Source organism: Pongo abelii, chromosome X, assembly GCF_028885655.2.
Source record: "Pongo abelii isolate AG06213 chromosome X, NHGRI_mPonAbe1-v2.0_pri, whole genome shotgun sequence".
Taxonomy (NCBI): Eukaryota; Metazoa; Chordata; class Mammalia; order Primates; family Hominidae; genus Pongo; species Pongo abelii.
In genome coordinates this window covers 53,417,254-53,437,782 of record NC_072008.2, presented here as the reverse complement: position 1 = coordinate 53,437,782, position 20,529 = coordinate 53,417,254, and the positions used below count along the sequence as shown (strand labels likewise).

Sequence of the window (20,529 nt, the reverse complement as noted above, 5' to 3'; positions counted from 1 at the left end):
CTTGCTCTGTTGCCAGGCTGGAGTGCAGTGGCGTGATCATAGCTCACTGTAGCCTCAAACTCCTGGGCTCAAGTGATCCTCCTGCCTCACTCTCCTGAGCAGCTGGGACTACAGGTGTGTGCCACCACACCCAGCTAATGTTTTTATTTTTTGTAGAGATAGAGTCTCGCCATGTTGCCCAGGCTGCTCTTGAACTCCTGGGCTCAAGGGATCCTCCCATCTTGGCCTCCCAAAGTGCTAGGATTACAGGCATGAGCCACCATGCCCAGCCTCTGCAGTCTTTTAAAACCTAATTTCAGAAGTGACATACATTCACTTCTGCCATATGCTGTTTGTCACACAGACTAACTCTGGTACAATGTGGTACCCTAGGGTGTGAGTACCAGGAGGCAGGGATCATTAGCGGCCAGTTTAGAGTCTGGATACCACAGGGAGAGAGCATTACCAGCTGTGGTCCAGATGCTCAAGGTCAAATGTTATGGATTTCCTAAGAGAATTCCCACAGAGGAAACTGGGATTTTGGTTTACCCTGGGGGATGGCAGAGGCAAGAATGTGGCTTGAATCAGGGAGGAGGTAACATTTGGCTTGAGTCTAAATGGACACAAAGGAGGTATTGGGGTATGAGCTGAGTGGGGAACTTGTGGGCATTAGTCCCAGCTCCTGTGAGCTCACAATGGTTCCCTGGGAGTCATTTTATAGACCACAGAGAGCCTGTCAGGGCTGGGGGAGGAGAATCCAGCCTCCTTGCTGACCTACCAGGAAGACTCCCCCTTTTCCCTTACCTCCCTCCCTCATTCCCACCTTCCACCATTCTTCCCTTTATCTTTCTTTCTTTTCTCTCCCTTTCCCTCCTCTCCTCCCCCCCTTGCACAGGTAAAGTCTCTGGCTGAATCCATCGACGAAGCCCTGAACTGCCACCCGTCAGGGCCCATGTCTGAGGAGCCAGGGTCAGCCCAGCTGGAGAAGCGGGAGTCAAAGGAACAGCAAGAGGACAGCTCAGCCACATCCTTCAGTGATCTTCCCCTCTATCTGGATGACACAGTTCCCCAACAATCCCCTGAGCGACTGCCCAGCACAGAACCCCCACCCCAGGGCCGGCCCGAGTTCTGGGCGCCAGCCCCTCTCCCGCCAGTTCCTCCACCAGTGCCATCAGGAACCCGGGAAGACGGTAGCCGTGAGGAAGGCACTCGCAGGGGTCCCGGGTGCTTGGAGTGCCGGGATTTCCGGCTGCGGGCCGCCCACCTTCCCCTGCTTACCATTGAGCCTCCTAGTGACAGCTCCGTGGACCTGAGTGACCGCTCAGATCGCGGCTCTGTCCACCGCCAGCTGGTGTATGAGGCTGATGGCTGCAGCCCCCATGGGACCCTGAAGCACAAGGGGCCACCAGGCAGGGCCCCGATCCCACACCGCCACTACCCAGCCCCTGAGGGCCCAGCCCCAGCCCCACCAGGGCCCCTGCCACCAGCCCCCAACAGTGGCACTGGGCCCAGTGGTGTGGCTGGGGGTCGGAGGTTGGGGAAGTGCGAGGCAGCAGGCGAGAACTCTGATGGTGGAGATAACGAGAGCCTCGAGAGCTCCAGCAATTCCAATGAGACCATCAACTGCAGCTCCGGCTCCTCTTCTCGGGACAGTCTAAGGGAGCCTCCGGCCACCGGCCTGTGCAAGCAGACTTACCAGCGGGAGACAAGGCACAGCTGGGACTCGCCAGCTTTCAACAATGATGTGGTCCAGAGGCGGCACTACCGAATCGGCCTCAACCTCTTCAACAAGTGCGTGCTCCCCGTTCTAGCCTGCTTGCCCCTTCCTAGCCTGCCACGGGCACTTGGGTTCCTGGGATAGAACTCCACACAGTGATCCCTGTTCTGCCATCCTTTCATTTTGTGGAATGGTATTTCTCCCCAGACATTCAGGGAAGAGGATTGGCAACAGGGTGGCAGAGTAGAGAGTCCCTTAACACACCTGGGCTCAGGTCCTAGTACTGCCTCTGGCTGGCTGTGTGATCTTGGGCGAGATGACCCCACTAAATGGATTCTGAACCTTGTCCTCCCCACCTTCCCTTTTTAAAGGGGAGGCGATATGGTGTAGAAAGAGCCCTAGTCTGGGAAACAGGAGACCTAGCCCCCTAGTCGGCCTTTGGCCAGACTCACTGCATAGCCCTGGGCAAGGTGCATTCCTCCCCTGGGCTTCCATTTTTCCACCTACCACTAGCAGAATGTGTATGCAAGAGGTGTTGGGGGCAGGGTGGTGTGCTGGACCCTTCAGTGACTGTGACTAAGCTCTTTCTAGGTGCCTGGTCTTCTGCCAGGTGTTTAGGAGTGAGGTGGGAGTGTGACATTTGATTAGAAAATAACTGGAAAATATTAGATGTAATTAGAAAACATTAGACGTAATGTAAGCCATTCCTTGAATGCCTTACATCTTTATAGCTTATTAAACACTGCCACCTATATTTAATTCTTACAATAACTCAGCAAGGCAGGCAGTAGTGTTCCTATTTTGTAGATAAGGAACCAATGCTTGGAGAAGCAAAAGGAATTGTCCAAAGTCATATAACTGGGAAGTGATGGATCTGAGACTCCTGTGGCATCAGTCCCTTCCAAATTTTAACCTTGTGGGGTCCTAAGGTTCTGGGGTTCTGAATATGGGATAGCTGTGACCCAGATTTTGGCCCAGCTCCCTGGAAATCTAGGGGGCACCTTGTCTATAGAAACACTCAGAGAAAGTTGGTGATACCTGCCTGGGTGGGATGTGGGACGTGGAACAAAGTAACCTCTTCACTTCTTCCCTACTCTGAGGGTCTGTGACTCAGAGGGAAGGTGCTCAGCCCTCTCCTCGGTTCTTGCTGGGAATGTCAAAGCTCCTGGCGTAGAGCAGGCTCTCATTAGATACTGATTTTCTTTAAATTGTGGTGTGGCTCCAGTGAAGGGGGATGTTGGGTTGAAGATACCTTGGGATTTTGAAGCTCCTTGAAATGGGCAAGTGGCTTCTTCTCCCTGGGCCTCAGTTTTCTCATTTGTGCCATGATGGGATTGAATCAAATTATGTATTTGACTTCATTGGTCCTCTGAGGCCAGACTTAGTTGGGCCCAAAATTAGTTCAACAAATGAGACAGAGAGCACAGTTCCAGGAGGACAGCCATCTCATCTACCTCCCCTCTTTCTGCAGGAAGCCAGAGAAGGGTATCCAGTATCTGATCGAGCGGGGCTTCCTGTCAGACACACCAGTGGGAGTGGCTCACTTCATCCTGGAGCGGAAAGGCCTCAGCCGGCAGATGATAGGGGAATTCCTAGGGAACCGGCAGAAGCAGTTCAACAGAGACGTGTTGGAGTGAGGACCCCAGGATGGGGCAGGCTGGGCCAGGGATTCCTGGAAAAGGACAGCAAGAGGGAGGAAGGGGGCAGCCTGTCCCTTTAGCTCAGATAAGCTTTTCAAAACAGGATGAATAGACCTTCCTGCCCCTGTACCCTTCTGCCCCAAAGGGGTCTGATCTTGTTTGGCTCTATTCCTAAAGTCTTCTGGGTGGCCCTGGGCAAGACATGCTCATCCTGTGGCCTGTTTTGGGCCTCAGTTTTCCTGTCTCTGAAATGAGTGGCTTGATGGAAAGGACCTTTAGTGACCACGTGCCTTGCCTCAATTTTCTGAGATGGATTTGATTTCAAACATTCTGTCCTCATGTGTACTTGCTCGGGCCACAGGTCCTGAATTTGGGAGTCTATCAGTGGGGGTGTTGGTCCATTTGAGCAGGTCCAGGTGGGTCAGAGGTCTTCTGCAGAGGAATTGAAAGCGCCACACCCCCTTCTTTGCTCCTTAGCTGTGTGGTGGATGAGATGGACTTCTCCTCCATGGATCTAGATGATGCGCTCCGGAAGTTCCAGTCCCATATCCGGGTTCAGGGTGAGGCCCAGAAAGTGGAGCGACTCATCGAAGCCTTCAGGTGTGCCTACCTCCCACTCACGAAGCTGCCCCTCCCTCCTGTGGGCATCGACGTAGTATGTGTTTATAAGTCACTTCTCTGAGCCTCATACTTTCTTCACCATAAAACAGAGATGATAAATCCTATCTTGCAAGGCAATTGTGAGGATCAGAGGTAGTGCATATAAAGTATCTAGCTCAGCCCCTGGGACATGGGCATTTGATAAGTGACAACGACATCAGCAATAACAGCTAACATTCACGGAGCACTTACTAGGTATCAGGGGCTGAGCTGAGCACTTTACATGACTATTTCACCGAATAATCACAACCACCCCATAAAGTAGGCACTTCTATTATTATTCCCATTTTACAGATGAGAAATCAGAAGTTTAGAGAGGTTAAGTAACTTGCCCAGGCTCATACAGTGAATAAGTGGTAGAACCAGGATTTGAACTTGTATGTGTCTGAGTCAATGATCCATCCATGCCCTTAACCATTTTACTGTACTATAAATGCTTTGGAGATCAGATACACTGGGGTCTAAATCCTGGCTCTGCCACTTTAGGGTATTTAGAACAGAAACGAGTTGCTGAGAACTTGTTTCCCACAACGGGGGAAGGATTTGCTTTGCAGTCAGAAATATCTGGGTTTTCATCCTGGCTTCACCATTTACCAGCTCTATTACCTTGGGCAAGTTACCTCGCCACTTTGAGTCTTAGTCACTTCATCTGTAAAATGGGACTGCCAATAGCTACCTTGCAGGATTGTGATAGGATTACGTGAAACAGTGTACATAAATCCCCTGGAATAGCTCTGTAAAAGGTAGTGATTGTGATTTTTACATGCTGGTCTAGGGAAAGCTATGAAGAGGACAGACCCAGAGATCAAGGAAGTATTTCTTGCAGGAAAGGGTTGCTGGTGCCAGACTGGGTGGATGGTGGGTAGGCAGAGATGGCTGGTTCCTGAGTCTGGCTTTGACCCCTCCTGCCCTGCAGCCAGCGGTACTGTGTCTGTAACCCAGCCCTCGTGCGCCAGTTCCGGAACCCAGACACCATCTTCATCCTTGCTTTTGCCATCATCCTCCTCAATACCGACATGTACAGTCCCAGTGTCAAGGCTGAACGGAAGATGAAACTAGATGACTTCATCAAGAACCTGAGAGGTGACTTCCCTATCAGCTTTTCCTGCCCTTCACCTGGAAAGGGAAAGTGGGGGGTAAGGGGAAGAATGCAGGAGATCCTATCTGTTCCTTGGAAATTAATTTGTGATGCTGTCACTTCTGCCCTAGCTGGATGTTCCCAGGATATTCACTTATTAATTCACTCAAATCGTCATTTGCCCATTGTACTGAGCTTCTACTGTGTACCAGGTTTTTAGGTCCTGGGGTTCAAGCAGTGAACATGATAGATTAAAGTCCTGACTCTTACAAGGCTTTACTCTGATTCATTCATTCATTCATTCATTCAGTCATTCACTTGTCTTTTCCTCGCTCCTTCTTTCCCTCTCTTATTTATGCCCATGAGGACTCACTTAATTATTTTAAGTACCTTTTCCTCTATTCATGCATTCATGCATTCATTTATCACTCGACCAAACAACCAGCCAGCCAGTCAACACTTAGCGCTTAGTGTGTGCCAAGCCCCATGATGGGTGCCAAGGGCAATGGAGGAGAATCTGCCATACTCCCTGTTCTGAGAGAGCTCCCTGTGTGTGGGAGAGGCTGACTTGTAGCACCCAGATAACTAACATAAGACAGAAAATGAACAGTGACATCAGAGAGGCCAAAAGTGCAGTCAGAGCTCAAAGGAGGGAGAGCCCACCTCTAGCTAGCTTCCCGGAGGAGGCAGTATTTTTATTTTAAGGTGGGTCTTGAAGGCATGGAGAAGGTGACACAATAGAGATAGAGGAGGGCTTACCTAGCAATGAGAATACCAAAGGCCCAGAGGCAGGAACATTTATTTTCTTTAGGGAACAATTGAGGGCTGGGTACGGTGGCTCACGCCTGTAATCCCAGCACTTTGTGAGGCTGAGGCAGGTGGATCACATGAGGCCAGGAGTTCCAGGCCAGCCTGGCCAACATGGGGAAACCCCATCTCTACTAAAAATACAAAAATTAGCAGGCATGGTGGTGCACGCCTGTAATCCCAGCCACTCAGGTGGCTGAGGCAGGAGAATTACTTGAACCTGGGAGGCAGAGGTTGCAGTGAGCTAGGATCGCACCACTGCACTCCAGCCTGAGTGACAGAGCAAGACTCTGTCTTCAAAAAAAAAAAAAAAAGAAGAACAATTTATATGAGGTTCCAATATATGGAACCAATGTATGAGGGCTTTGAATGCCAGATGAAAGGTGTCACCTTGCTCTTTTTGCTTATTCTACTGATGTCGAGCCCTGCCTATCACCAAAGAGCAGCCTACTAAAAATGGTACAGATGTTAAGATTATTTAAGCAGAAAAGAAAGAGGGAAATAGAGTCAAAGAAAAAAAGCAAACTGAAAACAAGACAAACTGGCTGCCCATAAGGTTTGTGCCGCTGTGGCTGCTCTGGTAAGAAAGTCAGTGCGATGTAGTATGTTCCTTTAGCAACTGTCCAAGGAGGAGATGTGACATTTCCAAGGAAGAAAACATTTTTTTGTTGTTTTCTGTTTTTTTTATTTTATTTGTTTTTTTTATTTTTATTTTTAGAGACAGGGTCTCACTCTCTCACCCAGGCTGGATTGCAGTGGTGCTAGCAGAGCTCACTGCAGCCTTGAACTCCTGGGCTCAAGCGATCCTCCCACCTCAGCCTCCTGAGTAGCCGGGACTATAGGTGCGTGCCACCATGCCCAACTAATTTTTAAATTTTTTGTAGAGACAGGGTCTTGCTATGTTACCCAGGCTGGTCTCAAACTCCTTGCCTCCACTCGGCCTCCCAAAGTGCTGGGATTACAGGTGTGAGCCTCCACGTCCTGCCCAGAAAACATTTTCTCTAGTAGAGGATTTAGAGAGAAGAGTGAGTGGGTTTCACTCAGCAATCAGAAGTGGAGAAGGATGGTGAACATGGGAGGAGGGAGTTAGATCAGAGGCCATTTGGAGCTGTCTCCTAGAATTTTGCCATCATTCATTCATCCATTCTTTTTCCCTCTCTCTCTCAATATGTGTGTGTGTGTGTGTGTGTGTGTGTATGTGTATCTTTTCCCCTCTAATTATTAAATAAATAAGCAAATAAATTAAGGTAATACATACTTATTTCAGAAATGTTGGAAGATTCAGAAAATTAGAAAATTTCTTTTTATCACCCAAAATGTGCCCCCTAGAGGCAATCATAGTTAATGTTTTGGTGCGTTCTAATCTTTTCCCCCATGCATATGTAACTTTTTATATAGTTCAGATCATACCATACATGCAATTTATCTTACTCTTTTCACATAATTTGCTACTGTAATTTTCTCATGCTATTGAAATGTTTTTGTAAATGTCAAGTTTTTAATAGCTGTGCATTATTTTATTAAATGGATATACTATCCTCTATTGTTAAAATTTAGGTTGTTTCAAATTGTCCCCATAAGTAACGCTTAGTGAGTTTGTTTTTTTTTTTTTTTTTTGAGACAGGGTCTTGTTCTGTTGCCCGGGCTGGAGTGCAGTGGTACAATCATGGTTCACTGCAACCTCCTCCTCCCAGGCTCAAGCTATTATCCCACTTCAGCCTCCCAAGTAGCTGGGACCACAGGTGTGTGCCACCACACCCAGCTAATTTTTGTACTTTTTGTAGAGATGGGATTTTGCCGTGTTGCCCAGGTTGGCTCTCGAACTCCTGGGCTCGAGCGATCCACCTGCCTCAGCCTCCCAAAGTGCTGGGATTATACCATGCCTGCCCTAGCATTCTTTTTTTTTTTTTTTTTTGAGACAGAGTCTCAATCTTGTTGCTCAGGCTGGAGTGCAGTGGCGCGATCTTGGCTCACTACAGCCTCTGCCTCCCGGGTTCAAGCAATTCTGCCTCAGCCTCCCAAGTACCTGGGACTACAGGCACATGCTGCCATGCCCGGCTAATGTTTTGTATTTTTAGTAGAGATGAGGTTTCACCATGTTGGCCAGGATGGTCTTGATCTCCTGACCTCGTGATCTGCCTGCCTTGGCCTCCCAAAGTGCTGGGAGTACAGGCGTGAGCCACCATGCCCGGCCTGCACTAGCATTCTTGCACATACATCTTGCACATTTTTCTGAGTAGTTCCTTAAGGTAGATTCCTAGAAGAGGAATCACTGGGTACAAACATTTAGGTTCTTGCCAAATTACCTTCCAAAAGAGTTATGTTACCATACATGCCCACTTCCCTGCACTCTTCCTAGCACTGGATTTCATTTAAAATTATTTTTGCTAATTAGGAAGGCAAACAATAGTATCTGATTGTTTTAATTACAGTGTATTCTGAGTTGTTGAGAAAAAATTCCCTACTCCGGGGAAGATAGCACCTGGCTATTGTATTGAAGGACACCCTCCCTGCCCCAATCCTGGCTAAGGGGCTGAGGGTACCCATTGACCCTCAGTCCTGACTATCGTGGCCCGTGCCTGGGTGTGGGGGTGGTGGAGCACCCCTACCACCCAGTGCCCATAATTATGTGACATATCCCTGTGTTACTCCCTCCCCCAGGGGTTGACAATGGTGAAGACATCCCCCGAGACCTCCTGGTGGGCATCTACCAGCGCATCCAGGGGCGTGAACTGCGGACCAACGATGACCATGTGTCCCAGGTGCAGGCTGTGGAGCGCATGATTGTTGGAAAGAAACCAGTAAGTGCCTTGGGAGGCTGCAGAGGGGCCAGGGTTCAGGTCTGCCTCTGCCACTAAGTGGTAAGTCACTGCACCTCCCTGAGCCCCAGATGCCCTTTACCTGCAATACAGAGTGGGTGATAATGCATTCGTCAGAAGGCTGTGGTGCAGAGTGAATGCATTGAGCACATTCCAAGGCCCATAGTGGGTACTATATAAATATTAGCATCCTTTTCACCTCTGGCTTTGCCTGTCCATTCTAAGTGAAGAGCCAAGCTAATGGTTAGCAGAAAACCAAAGTAAGAACACACTTTAGGCCAGGTGCAATGGCTCGTGCCTGTAATCCCAGCACTTTGGGAGGCCGAGGTGGGCGGATCATCTCAGGTCAGGAGTTCCAGACCAGCCTGGCTGTCATGGCAAAACCCTGTCTCTACTAAAAATACAAAAATTAGCTGCGGGCGTGATGGTGCATGCCTGGAGTTCCAGCTACTCAGGAGGTTGAGGCAGGAGAATTGCTTGAACCCGGGAGGCGGAGGTTGCAGTGAGCTGAGATCGTGCCAACTCACTCCAGCCTGGGGCGACAGAGCAAGACTCCGTCTCAAAAAAAGAAAAAAAAAAGAAAACGCTTTAGCCAACAAACATTTGTGGATGCCTTTCCACTGAGCCCAGCATTTTGCTGGGCACCAGAGTTGGTGCTGGGCATTCATAGATATGAATCAGATGTGGTCTCTGTCCTTGGGGGCACTCACAGACCAGTCGGGGTGTGAGACAAAGACACATCCAATACTTCTGCCTTATGGTCCAGTTTAGGAGAGGAGAAAGGAGAGAGAGGCCATTTTCAGCCTGGAGAAATCAGGAAAGGCTTCTTGGAAGAGATAATTTTGGGACTGAATTTTTTTTTTTTTTTTTTTTTTTGAGATGGAGTTTCACTTTGTCACTCAGGCTGGACATGATCTCGGCTCGTTGCAACCTCTACCTCCTGGGTTCAAACGATTCTCCTGCCTCAGCCTTCTGAGTACCTGGGATTGCAGGCGCCCACCACCACACCCAGCTAATTTTTGTGTTTTTAGTAGAGACGGGGTTTCACCATGTTGGCCAGGCTGGTCTCGAACTCCTGACCTCAAGTGATCCGCTCGCCTCGGCCTCTCAAAGTGCTGGGATTACAGGCGTGAGCCACTGCGCCCGGCAGGGATGGAAATTGGAAAGGGAGTTGAAATATGACCATGCAGAGCTGGGCAAGAAAGGCATTCCAGACAGAGGGGCAAAGGCAAGGTAGCAGAAAAGTTTAGGCCGTAGTTGCTGATACCCCTTGTGTCAGAGTGACACACATGTATGAGAGGTAAACTTCTTGCGGTTGAAAGTTAAGGTGCCAGGAGGCCTGAAGCTGATGGGCTGGCCTTGCTGACACCTGTTTCTTCATGCCTGTCTAGGTCCTGTCTCTCCCTCACCGTCGACTGGTTTGCTGCTGCCAGCTCTACGAGGTGCCAGATCCAAACCGCCCCCAGAGGCTAGGGTTGCATCAGCGGGAAGTTTTCCTCTTCAATGATCTCCTTGTGGTATGAGCACTGTGGGGGAGGAGATGGGAGGGAGAGAGTGAGCTTGACACCTAAGTCTGGTGTGAACCATATTGATGTTGGTGTGTGGTGTGTGGAGTGTGGCGGGCGAGGTGTTCTGCCATGCCATCTGCATGGTCTCAGGCAAGGCCCAGGCCTTCTCTGCCCCTCCTTTTCCTCACAGATGCATTTGGAGGTAGTAACAGACACACAGGGACAGAAAATATGAGGACCAAAGGAGATGACAGACTTACAACCTGGGAAGTGGTAGGAAATATCCCTGTCCACCTCAATAGCCCATAGGGTTGTGTGAAGAGGGGTGAACCTGTGACCCCCAGGTCAGTCTGGAAATCTTCTGTAATCAAGATGCTTGAAGTGGGCTGGGCACCGTGGCTCACACCTATAGTCCCAGAACTTCGGGAGGCCAAGGCAGTTTGAATCACTTGAGCCCAGGAGTTTTGAGACCAGCTTGGGCAACGTGTCGAAACCCTGTCTCCAAAAAAAATACAAAAATTAGCCGGGCATGGTGGTGCACACCTGTAGTCCCAGCTACTTGGGAGTCTGAGTCGGGAGGATCACTTGAGCCCAGGAGGCAGAGGTTGCAGTGTGCTGTGATCGCACCACTGCATTCCAACCTGGGCAACAGAGCCAGACCCTGCCTCAAAAATAAATAACTAAATAAACAAATAAATAATAATAACAAAATTTTAAAAAGATGCTTGGGCCAGGCACGGTGGCTCATGCCTGTAATCCCAGCACTTTGGGAGGCCGAGGTGGGTGGATCACCTGAGGTCAGGAGTTTGAGACCAGCCTGGCCAACATGGAGAAACCTCGTCTCTACTAAAAATATAAAAAATTAGCTGGGCGCAGTGGCGCATGCCTGTAGTCCCAGCTACTGGGGAGGCCAAGGCAGGAGAATCGCTTGAACCCAGGAGGCGGAGGTTGCAGTGAGCTGAGATCGCTCCATTGCACTCTAGCCTGGGCAACTAGCGAAACTCTGTCTCAAAAAAAAAAAAAAAAAAAAAGATGCTTGAAGTGATTCTTCAAACTGAGCTCATTACAAGTAGAGATGTTTGTCTTTTAGGGATGGGACTCTTAGGACTTTGCAGGTTGGAAGGGACTTTCAGGGTCCAGCTTCCTAGATGGCCCACTGGATGTATGACTGCAGGGACAGAAAGCCGCCTTCCTCTAAGGCAGCCAGTTGCCTTGTTAGGCAGCTCTGACTGCTAGAATCTGTCTTCCTGTGGGTTTCTTCCAACCATCTGCACTCAACCCTTGGCATCACAAAGAACAAGTGTTGTCCCTCTGCTCCAAGACAGCTCTCCAGGGATTTGAGGACAGTGATCCTGTTCCCCCTGTGGTCTTCTCTCCTTTAGAGCAGGGTTTCTCAGTCTCATCACTGTTGACATTTGGGGCTGGATAATTCTTTGCGGGGACTGTCCTGTGCACTGTAGGATGTTTAGCAGCACCCTGGTCTCTACCTACTAGGTGCTAGTAGCAACCCTTCAACCAAAAATGTCTCCAGATGTTGCTCCGTGTTCTCTGGGGGCAATATCACCGCCAGTTGAGGATTGCTGCTTTAGCTGAAGTACTTCCATGCTCCCTGTGAGCCTTAGTTTCCTCCTCTGTGAAATGGAACTAACCCCTACCTCACAGGGTTGTCATGAGGATGAAATGAAATAAGAGGTTATATGTGAAATCTGCCTTACTCCAAGGAGTACCTGGCCCACACAGTCAATGTGTAGACATCCCTCAGGTACTGAAACTGGTGTGTGTCCAGCTCTATGCTAGGCACTGGGTATGCCAGGATGAATCAGACTTAGTCCTTGTTCTCAGGGAGCTCACAGCCCAAAGGACCTAAAAAAGTGCTTTGCATCATTGTGCCATCCTGAAATCAAAACATTTCCTTTTACGAGCCACTTGCAGACCGCCTGAGGTGTTTGCAGCCTGTGTTAGTTGAGTCCAGAGTGCCCAAGTACCTGACAAAGACTTTGGGTTGTTGAGAGGAAGACTTGTTAACTCTCTACGTGGGTTCAGCAGAGATTGCCATTAAGTGCAGGCTCTGGTGAGGCCCGGTGACAGAACCCGACAACCAGACTCCTGCCCTCCAGTCCAGCAGGGGGCGATCACACACTCAGAAGACTAGCATAGTGCCTGACAAGGGAAAGGTACTGAATCACCATTCTGGAGCTCAGAAAAGGGGTTTACAAATCTCTGTGGGATGTTGGAGCAGGCTTCCTGGAGGAAGCAGGATTCAGTTAGTTCCTGGAAATGTGGTAAATGTCTGCGGTGCGTGGTCATTACATCAGGAACTTGCGTTTTCTTCCACGTCTCCCATTCTGTCCCTCAAGCTTCCATTCTCCCCAGCTTGTTGGCATGTGTGTTTGTGTGTGTATGTCTGTTAATGGGGTGGGAGGGGAGGGTGGTTACCAGAAATAGGTGCCACGTGGAAATTCCCCACCCAAAGCGCTGCCTCTTGTCTTTTTCCCACCCCTGCCAAAGGTCACCAAAATTTTCCAGAAGAAGAAGATCTTGGTGACGTACAGTTTCCGTCAGTCTTTCCCCCTCGTGGAAATGCACATGCAGCTCTTCCAGAATTCATGTGAGTCCCTTCTTGGATCCCAGCTCCTGAGAGTCTATGTCATGGCCCCCATGCTCACTCGTCATCTATACCAGCTCCAGTTTTTAGAGTCCCTTACAACTGGACTAAGGGTCTCCAAAGTACCTACTTGGTCCCAGGATGAGGGGCAGGCCAGGGTGGAGTATAACTCGGGTCTAGCCCCTGGTTAGCTCATGGTCTTGCAGAGAACCACAGTGCATGTGTTCTCTGGTGGGCCAAAGAGACGGTGATCACGCTGTGCTCTGAAGGATAAACCAGGAGGAGCTTTGTTGCGTGGTATTCTGGGCAGCAGAAGCAATGTGAGTTGAGGCAGAGGTGAGAAGGAAAGGGTTTCGAGAGAGCAGTGCATAGTTGTGTGCCTTTACATCCTGCAGTACAGGGAGTAAGGGGGCCACAGCTACCAGGAGTTTGAGGGCTTTGGGGCAAAGGGCAGCTGCTAAACATGCTCAAGCAGAGAAGAGGCATGATCAGAGTTAGACAGTAGAAAAAGTATTTCATGGGCTAGGCACGGTGGCTCACACCTGTAATCCCAGCACTTTGGGAGGGAGGCCAAGGCAAGAGGATCGCTTGAGCCCAGGAATTCGAAACCAGCCTGGGCAACATAGTGAGACCCCATCTCTACTGAAAATTAAAAAAAATCTGTGCATGTGGTGCGCGCTCATGGTCCCAGCTACTCAGGAGACTGAGGCAGAAGGATCACTTGAGCCCAGGAGTTCAAGGCTGCAGTGAGCCATGATGGCACCACTGCACTCCAGCCTGGGTGACAGAGAGATGTTGTCTCAGAAAAAAAAGAGCAGAAAAGAAAAATTATTTTATGTATGAGCCACCTTGCACCAGTCCCAACAGAGGTGCCCAGTCTCCCCTTTCTCCACAGATTACCAGTTTGGGATCAAGTTGCTGTCTGCAGTACCTGGTGGGGAGCGAAAAGTCCTCATCATCTTCAATGCCCCCAGCCTCCAGGACCGGCTGCGCTTTACATCCGACCTGCGCGAGTCCATTGCGGAGGTGCAGGAGATGGAGAAATACCGTGTGGAGTGTGAGTAGCCCAGCCATGTCTCCTCCCTGCTCTCCTGAAACAGTACCCTGCAGAAACCAAGAATCCTATCCTCTGAGAATCTCAGAGTTGAGGGTTAGCTTGTCCAACCTTCCCATCCTCATTTCAGGAATTCTTCAGCCTCTGCTTGAGTACCTTCAGTGACAAGGGGCTCATTACCTCCCAACCGCGTTATTATCCCGAACTCTAATTATGAGCCAACTATTCCTTCTAGTGAAAGGTATCAGGGAGAAGAATCAGAGTATTGGAGGTAGGACTATAGTTTTAGATCCCAGGTATACTACTCATTATCTGGGTGAACTGGAGCAAATTGCCCAAGCTGCCGAGCCCCAGTTTCTTCCTATACGAAATTGGGGTAATGAAGTCTCCTTCACAGAGTCATGGAGATGAAATGAGACAAGGTAGCCGAAATGTCCCAACACATCTTAGGCATTCAAAAAATCTGTATTTCCTGTCCCACCCTCTCTCCTCCTCTGCCCACATATCAATTCCTGAGCTGAATCCCAGTGGCCTATCCTCTCAGCCCCCAGGGGCCACACCAAGTCATTTTGATCATATATATATAATGGAAAATAGTGATTACATCTCATTCTTCCCGATGCCCTCCAAGTTTTCTCTTCTCCAGGCTAAGCAGTCACAGTTAAGTAACATGGTGTTAAGGAGAAAGAGGCAGGCAGACAGAAAGAGAGAGACGAGGCGGCGGACAGCTCCTTGGTGAGGCCTTCACAGCTCCAGGGCCACTCTACTCCTCAGCGAGGCAGGGATAGAAATTTCAGTTCACCAGATCCTTTGAGACCCTGGGGAAATCCTGAGAGAGGGATTAGCAGCCCAAGACGAGGGGAGGCCAGTAGATACGTGTTTCTATGAGCTCCGTGGGGAGGTGGGGCTGTAGGAGGCCGGAAGCACCCAAGCTCTGGAATCAGGCAGACCTGCTTCCAGAATGTCGGCTCCGCCATTTCCAGCTGTATGACCCTGGGCAAGCTCTAAGACTTCTCGGATTCTCAGTTTCTTCCTCTGCACAATGTGGATGCTAATACTGACCTCAGAACTGTTGTGAGGATTGAGAGAGATCAAGTATGTGTAGCGCCCAGCATACTGCCTGGCACATAATAGAGGATTTGATTCCTGTCAGTTTCCTGCTCCTGCCCTTCCAGGAGCCCCTCTGCTCCGGAGCAAGGTATCTGAGAACTGACTGAACTCTGGAAAGATTGCCCTTTGCCATAGGCTAGAAGGGCCTTCCCGTCCTTACTGTGAACCGTCTGCCATGAAGCTCTTTTTTGAAGGGCAGGGGTGCTTTGGGAGACCTGACTGCAAGAGGGCATGGGAGGGGAGAAGTCAGAAGGGGGAAAGGAAGGGAAAGGGAACAGGGAGAGCAGGCACCAAGAGGGATGAAGGGAAGGCTGAGCAGGAAGGGAGGGTGCAAGACGGGAGCTGGGCACTAAGGGTGCTTCGGTGATGGAGCTGCAGTTTTGGGGGAGACAAGGGCTGGTCGTCCAAGGGGCAAAACAGGAAGCCTGGGGACAGAGGGTGGGAGGAGGGAGGAGGAAGGAGGATGGCCCATGGAGGGCTAAGGTCAGTCAGATGGGCTCTCACTCCTGTTCCTGACCTTTGCTCCCTGTCTCCCCGACTGCCACCCAGCGGAGCTGGAGAAGCAGAAAGGTATGATGCGGCCTAACGCCTCACAGCCTGGAGGGGCCAAGGACTCAGTGAATGGGACGATGGCCCGCAGTAGCCTGGAGGACACTTACGGGGCAGGCGATGGGCTCAAACGGGGCGCACTCAGCAGTTCCCTGCGAGACCTGTCTGACGCAGGTGAGCCCTCTGGGCCCCTGCCCTGGCTGGGGAGACACGGGACCGGGTGTCCTCTTTGCCTCCTGTCACTGGCCGCCAGCCTTCCCTCCACCTGCCACACATGCACGCACCCTGCCTTCACCCAGAGCCCTGGGCGCTGCGCCACGGGGGGCCTGGGAGCCAGGTCAGAGCAGGGGGAGCCCAGCGTTTGGGCCAGGGAATGTGAAGCGGGGCCACAGTCTTGGTCCCTCTCTCTCGCTGCTCCCCCTCTCCTCCTCTTCTCCCTCTTCTGTCTCTCCTGTACCTCCACTCCTCCTTCTCCATCTTTTCCTCCTCTTTCTCCTCCTTCTCCACCTCTCCTCCTCCCCGCCTCCCCCTCTTCAATGGGGGAAAGGGATAATGGGGTGTCTGTCCCCGGGAGGGGCCCAGTCCTGGTGCCCAGCTCTGGAGCCCAGCAGGGTAGGGAGGGGGGGTTGCTGCTCTGACGCTGGGCTCCTTGCTTGTGGGTGCAGGGAAGCGGGGGCGGCGTAACAGCGTGGGATCGCTGGACAGCACCATCGAAGTAAGTGCCAGCTCCTGCCCCACTCGTCCTCTGCATGAGCCCTGCCCCGGCCATGGAGACCCAGAGGAGGAGGGGACCTGTTGCTCCCCCTCTTCCCTGCTGGGAACCGTGCGGCTGCCTCTCCCAGCCAACCACTCTCTCCATCTGTCCTCAACTCTGTCTGTCCTCATTCTGCCTGTCTCTCAGTCTGTCTTCCACTCTCCCGTGCCCCCTCTCAACCCCAGGGCCGACGGCGAGTAGGGATGCCCTTGGAGTTGGGCCGCGAGAAGCTCTTACCTCCAAGTCCTGCTCTTTGACCCTGGGCGAGTCACTCTGCCTCTCTGGGCCTAACCTTTTCCCTGCCTGCAAAATGGGGATGAGGAGGAGGTACTGCTAATTTCTCCTCTCCCAGCTGAGGCTCAGCTGAGATAGTGGATGTGACAGCCGAGCTTTGCAAGCTGGGGAGCTCCACATACGCGTACAGGACCGTGATTTGGTTTTTATTACAACTTGGGGTTTGCTGTCTCCCCAGCTCCAGCCCTCAGGGACAGGGGTGGAATTTAGGGCTGGGGGTTTAGGGCATCTAGCCTGGCCTGACTTCCCCCCTCCCCCCTTCCAGGGGTCTGTTATTAGCAGTCCACGCCCTCACCAGAGGATGCCACCTCCGCCCCCACCCCCGCCGCCAGAGGAGTACAAGAGCCAGAGGCCCGTCTCCAACTCCTCATCCTTCCTGGGCTCCCTATTTGGAAGCAAGCGGGGCAAGGGGCCCTTCCAGATGCCACCACCGCCAACAGGCCAGGCCTCTGCCTCCTCTTCATCTGCTTCTTCCACGCACCACCACCACCACCACCACCATCATGGCCATAGCCACGGTGGCCTGGGGGTGCTGCCTGATGGGCAGTCCAAGCTCCAGGCCCTGCATGCCCAGTATTGCCAAGGACCGGGCCCTGCCCCGCCACCCTACCTCCCACCCCAGCAGCCCTCTCTTCCCCCACCTCCCCAGCAGCCCCCACCCTTGCCCCAGCTGGGCTCCATTCCACCGCCTCCCGCCTCAGCCCCACCTGTGGGGCCACATCGCCACTTCCACGCCCATGGCCCAGTCCCAGGGCCCCAACACTATACCTTGGGCCGGCCAGGCAGGGCACCCAGACGGGGGGCTGGAGGACACCCTCAGTTTGCTCCACATGGCCGCCACCCCCTGCACCAGCCCACATCCCCACTGCCCCTGTACAGTCCTGCCCCCCAGCACCCTCCAGCCCACAAACAGGGCCCTAAGCACTTCATCTTCAGCCACCACCCACAGATGATGCCAGCAGCAGGCGCGGCTGGGGGCCCTGGATCCCGGCCACCAGGGGGCTCCTACTCCCACCCCCACCACCCCCAGTCACCATTGTCACCACACTCACCCATCCCACCCCACCCCTCCTATCCACCCCTCCCCCCACCCTCCCCTCACACCCCGCACTCACCCCTTCCACCCACCTCCCCCCATGGCCCGCTGCACGCCTCTGGGCCCCCTGGCACAGCCAACCCCCCCAGTGCAAACCCCAAGGCCAAGCCAAGCCGGATCAGCACCGTGGTCTGATGAATGGAGAGAGTGAGCTGGGGAACAGGAAAGTCTGGGGAACCACAGGAGAGGGACCTTGCACCCTCTTTGCTTCCTTGGTTTTTTCAAAAATATATATACACATAGCAACGTCCTCCTCCCCATGTCCTCCCTGCCTTGGGACCCATCCTCTCACCCCCAGCAGTTGCCACGGGGTTTCCTTCCAGATTCGAGGATCCTCGCCACTTGAAGCCTGGACTCAGGGTGCTCCAGCGCTGGGGAGTGGTGAGGGCCTTCCAGAGATCCTCATTCTCTTTCTCCCGTCTTCTTCCCCACTTTTCCCTGGAGGTCTAGCTCTGTGGCCTCAGACCTCTGGGCCTGTGTGAGCTCTCTGTGAGCTCTGGCTGGCGGAGAAGGGCAGGTGTCCGGAGCTGTCGGGGTGAAGGCTTCCCCGGGGCTCCTCTGGCCGTGTGGGGCTAGGAGAGCGCTCTGTAGAGTTGTGGCCAAACCTCAGCTGGCTCGGCCCTCTCTCTGACCTCAGGGCCTGACCACACACTTCCATGTGTCTTTTTGCCTGCTGGAGGACATGGACCATTGATGCACTCTGTGGGTGGGACCCTGCTTGTGTTGGCCCCACGTGGGGCAGTGCTTCCTCTCTTGAGCCAGTCTATGCCCTTTCTCCAGTAGGCCCCAGCCCAGACCTCTTCGGCTTCAGGAACTTGCCTCGCCCTGCAACGTTCTTATCCTGATCAAAGTCCAGACAGGTTTTGGGGGGGGCTCAGGTCTGGGATGAGAAGGGCACTGCCCTCCCTCACCCATATTGCATGCCCCCCCCCATTCCCTTACACCTACCCCACCTACAACTGAAGACAATGCACTTTACAGATATCGCCCACACACACCTCGCTGGGGCAGGGCACCCAGCATCAGCCCTGGGGAGAGAGGCTCCCAAAGGGCCACCATGAGCCCAAGATATCCTTCCTGAGGCAGATTGAAGCCATCAGAGCTGGGGTTGGGAGCCAGAATGCCTGAGTCCTTCTGTCCGTCAGAATCTCCGCTGCCTCTCCAGCCCTTTTGCAGCCCTGTTTATTTATTATAAATATATTTTTTACAAGCCCCAGCTCCTCTTCTTGCCCCGCATATCCAGCTCCTCACTCAGCTCCTGCCTCCCTCTCCCCTCTCCACCATGGGCTGCAGTATAGACAGACAGACGGACCCTGGCTGTACGAAGGGCCAGGGCCACCGGGGCTTGGGGGCGGGGGAGGGTGGCAGTGGGAGGGGCTGTATGGAGAGGAGCTGGGGTTCAGGCATTGTCTTTTTTCCTCCTTGTATATAAGAATGTATATTTGATGCCTCATAAAAGACCTTGTGCTCACCTCCTGCCTCTGCCTCCTACTTCTGCGCCCCTTCCCCACTGTGGAGCCCATGGAGAGAGGCCATAGCCCAGGGAGGCAATGCGCTAATGGTAGAAATTCAGGCACCTGGGTGGACGAGATGCTTTGCTTGGAGGGAGGTGGGAGTGAGGGAGGTTTTCCTATCTCATTTCATACACAGTTTGCGCGACAGAATGGCAAGAGTATGGGCTTTGGAGTTGATCCAGTTCACATCCCGGGGTTTTCACTTCCTAGGCATGTGAATTCGGGAGAGTCACCCTCTCTGAGTCTCAGTTTCCTCAGTGTAAAACTTGGGGTGATAAGCCATTGCCACATGGAGATATGATGATTCCCAGGGGTAATGGATGCCAAGGAGCCAGGACAGAGCTGAGCAAGTTAGTTCCCTTGTCTTCCTTTCATAGGATGAATGCTTCCTTCCACTCTTGGGACATCTCCTCTCACCCTGGATGTGGCTGGCCTGGCCTGGCCTGGCCTTGGAGCTCCTCCCTCATCCCCACAATGGCTGGCCACATTTCTATCCTTGAGGGTAGGGGAGTGATTTGGAAGGCACAGGGCTAGATACATTTTAAGAGTTCTGCATATATACTTAGGATGTCAGATAACAAAGAGCTGGACTCCCTTTCGTTTACAGAGAAGGGGACAGGCTGAGAGAAGGGAAGAGTCTCTCGCGAGGCCGCTCAGCAAGTCAGGATGGGGTTTCCTGACTTCTAGCCCCAGGGCCCTTTCCAGTCCTCCCAAACCTCTTCCCTCCGAAACGGACGTGTTTCTAGCATCACTGATTATGTCCTGGATCTTAGCCTAGCGCAGGAGAAGTGGGGTTGAGCCATGGTTCTTGGTTAGAGTCAGCAGGGTCCCCAGAAGCAGCATTCAGTCACTATTTTTGCTGCCTTCCTAGAATCTGGAATGGCCTCTAAAAGGGAATGGTTTGGATGGACGCACTCTTAGCAGCTCAGACCAATTCTTTGTTTTCTTCCTTGTATGCATGTTTAAAGGTGTCCCAGGGAAGACAACTAGCAAAAGCAGCAGCTGGGGCCACCTACGCATTTGATGCCGCCTCATGGACCAGACTTGAGGGTTTGAAGAGCTTAGACCCACAGGGTCCTGAATCAAGTCCAATCAACATTTTTTAGTTTTCTTCCCTGCTGGACCAAGCTGCACGATCATTTCCCCACCTTCAACTTGATTCTGGTTGCATTTTTCCAAAGCTCAGCTTTTAGTGCTCAAATCCTGGCTCAGTGACTTGCCTGTGCTGCATTTGGCAAGTCACCTAGCCCTTCAGAGCCTGGCCTTCCACCTGTAAGATGGGGATAACAACCTTGCAGGACAGTTAACAGATGCATGTGAAGTGCCTACCTCATGCCAGACACAC

General features: G+C 52.1%; 1 protein-coding gene across 7 annotated transcripts in view; it reads left to right on the top strand.

Annotated features, from left to right (window-relative positions):
• The window catches only part of IQSEC2 (IQ motif and Sec7 domain ArfGEF 2), an 88,615-nt gene extending 69,473 nt beyond the window's left edge, over positions 1-19,142 (top strand). For 4 of the 7 annotated variants that reach the window (XM_024240469.3, XM_063721402.1, XM_063721401.1 and 1 more), the window contains 11 exons: positions 875-1,770; positions 3,168-3,329; positions 3,814-3,936; positions 4,913-5,079; positions 8,543-8,682; positions 10,092-10,217; positions 12,717-12,816; positions 13,709-13,870; positions 15,527-15,700; positions 16,192-16,241; positions 16,840-19,142. In XM_024240469.3, coding sequence (XP_024096237.1) covers positions 875-1,770; positions 3,168-3,329; positions 3,814-3,936; positions 4,913-5,079; positions 8,543-8,682; positions 10,092-10,217; positions 12,717-12,816; positions 13,709-13,870; positions 15,527-15,700; positions 16,192-16,241; positions 16,840-17,805 — 3,066 coding nt within the window. In that variant the 3' untranslated portion in view covers positions 17,806-19,142. Of the gene's footprint in view, positions 1-874; positions 1,771-3,167; positions 3,330-3,813; positions 3,937-4,912; positions 5,080-8,542; positions 8,683-10,091; positions 10,218-12,716; positions 12,817-13,708; positions 13,871-15,526; positions 15,701-16,191; positions 16,242-16,465; positions 16,716-16,839 lie in introns of those variants that run through there. The other 3 variants (XM_024240470.3, XM_063721404.1, XM_054544586.2) reach the window with 2 other exon arrangements.
• Positions 19,143-20,529: the final 1,387 nt, after the last annotated feature.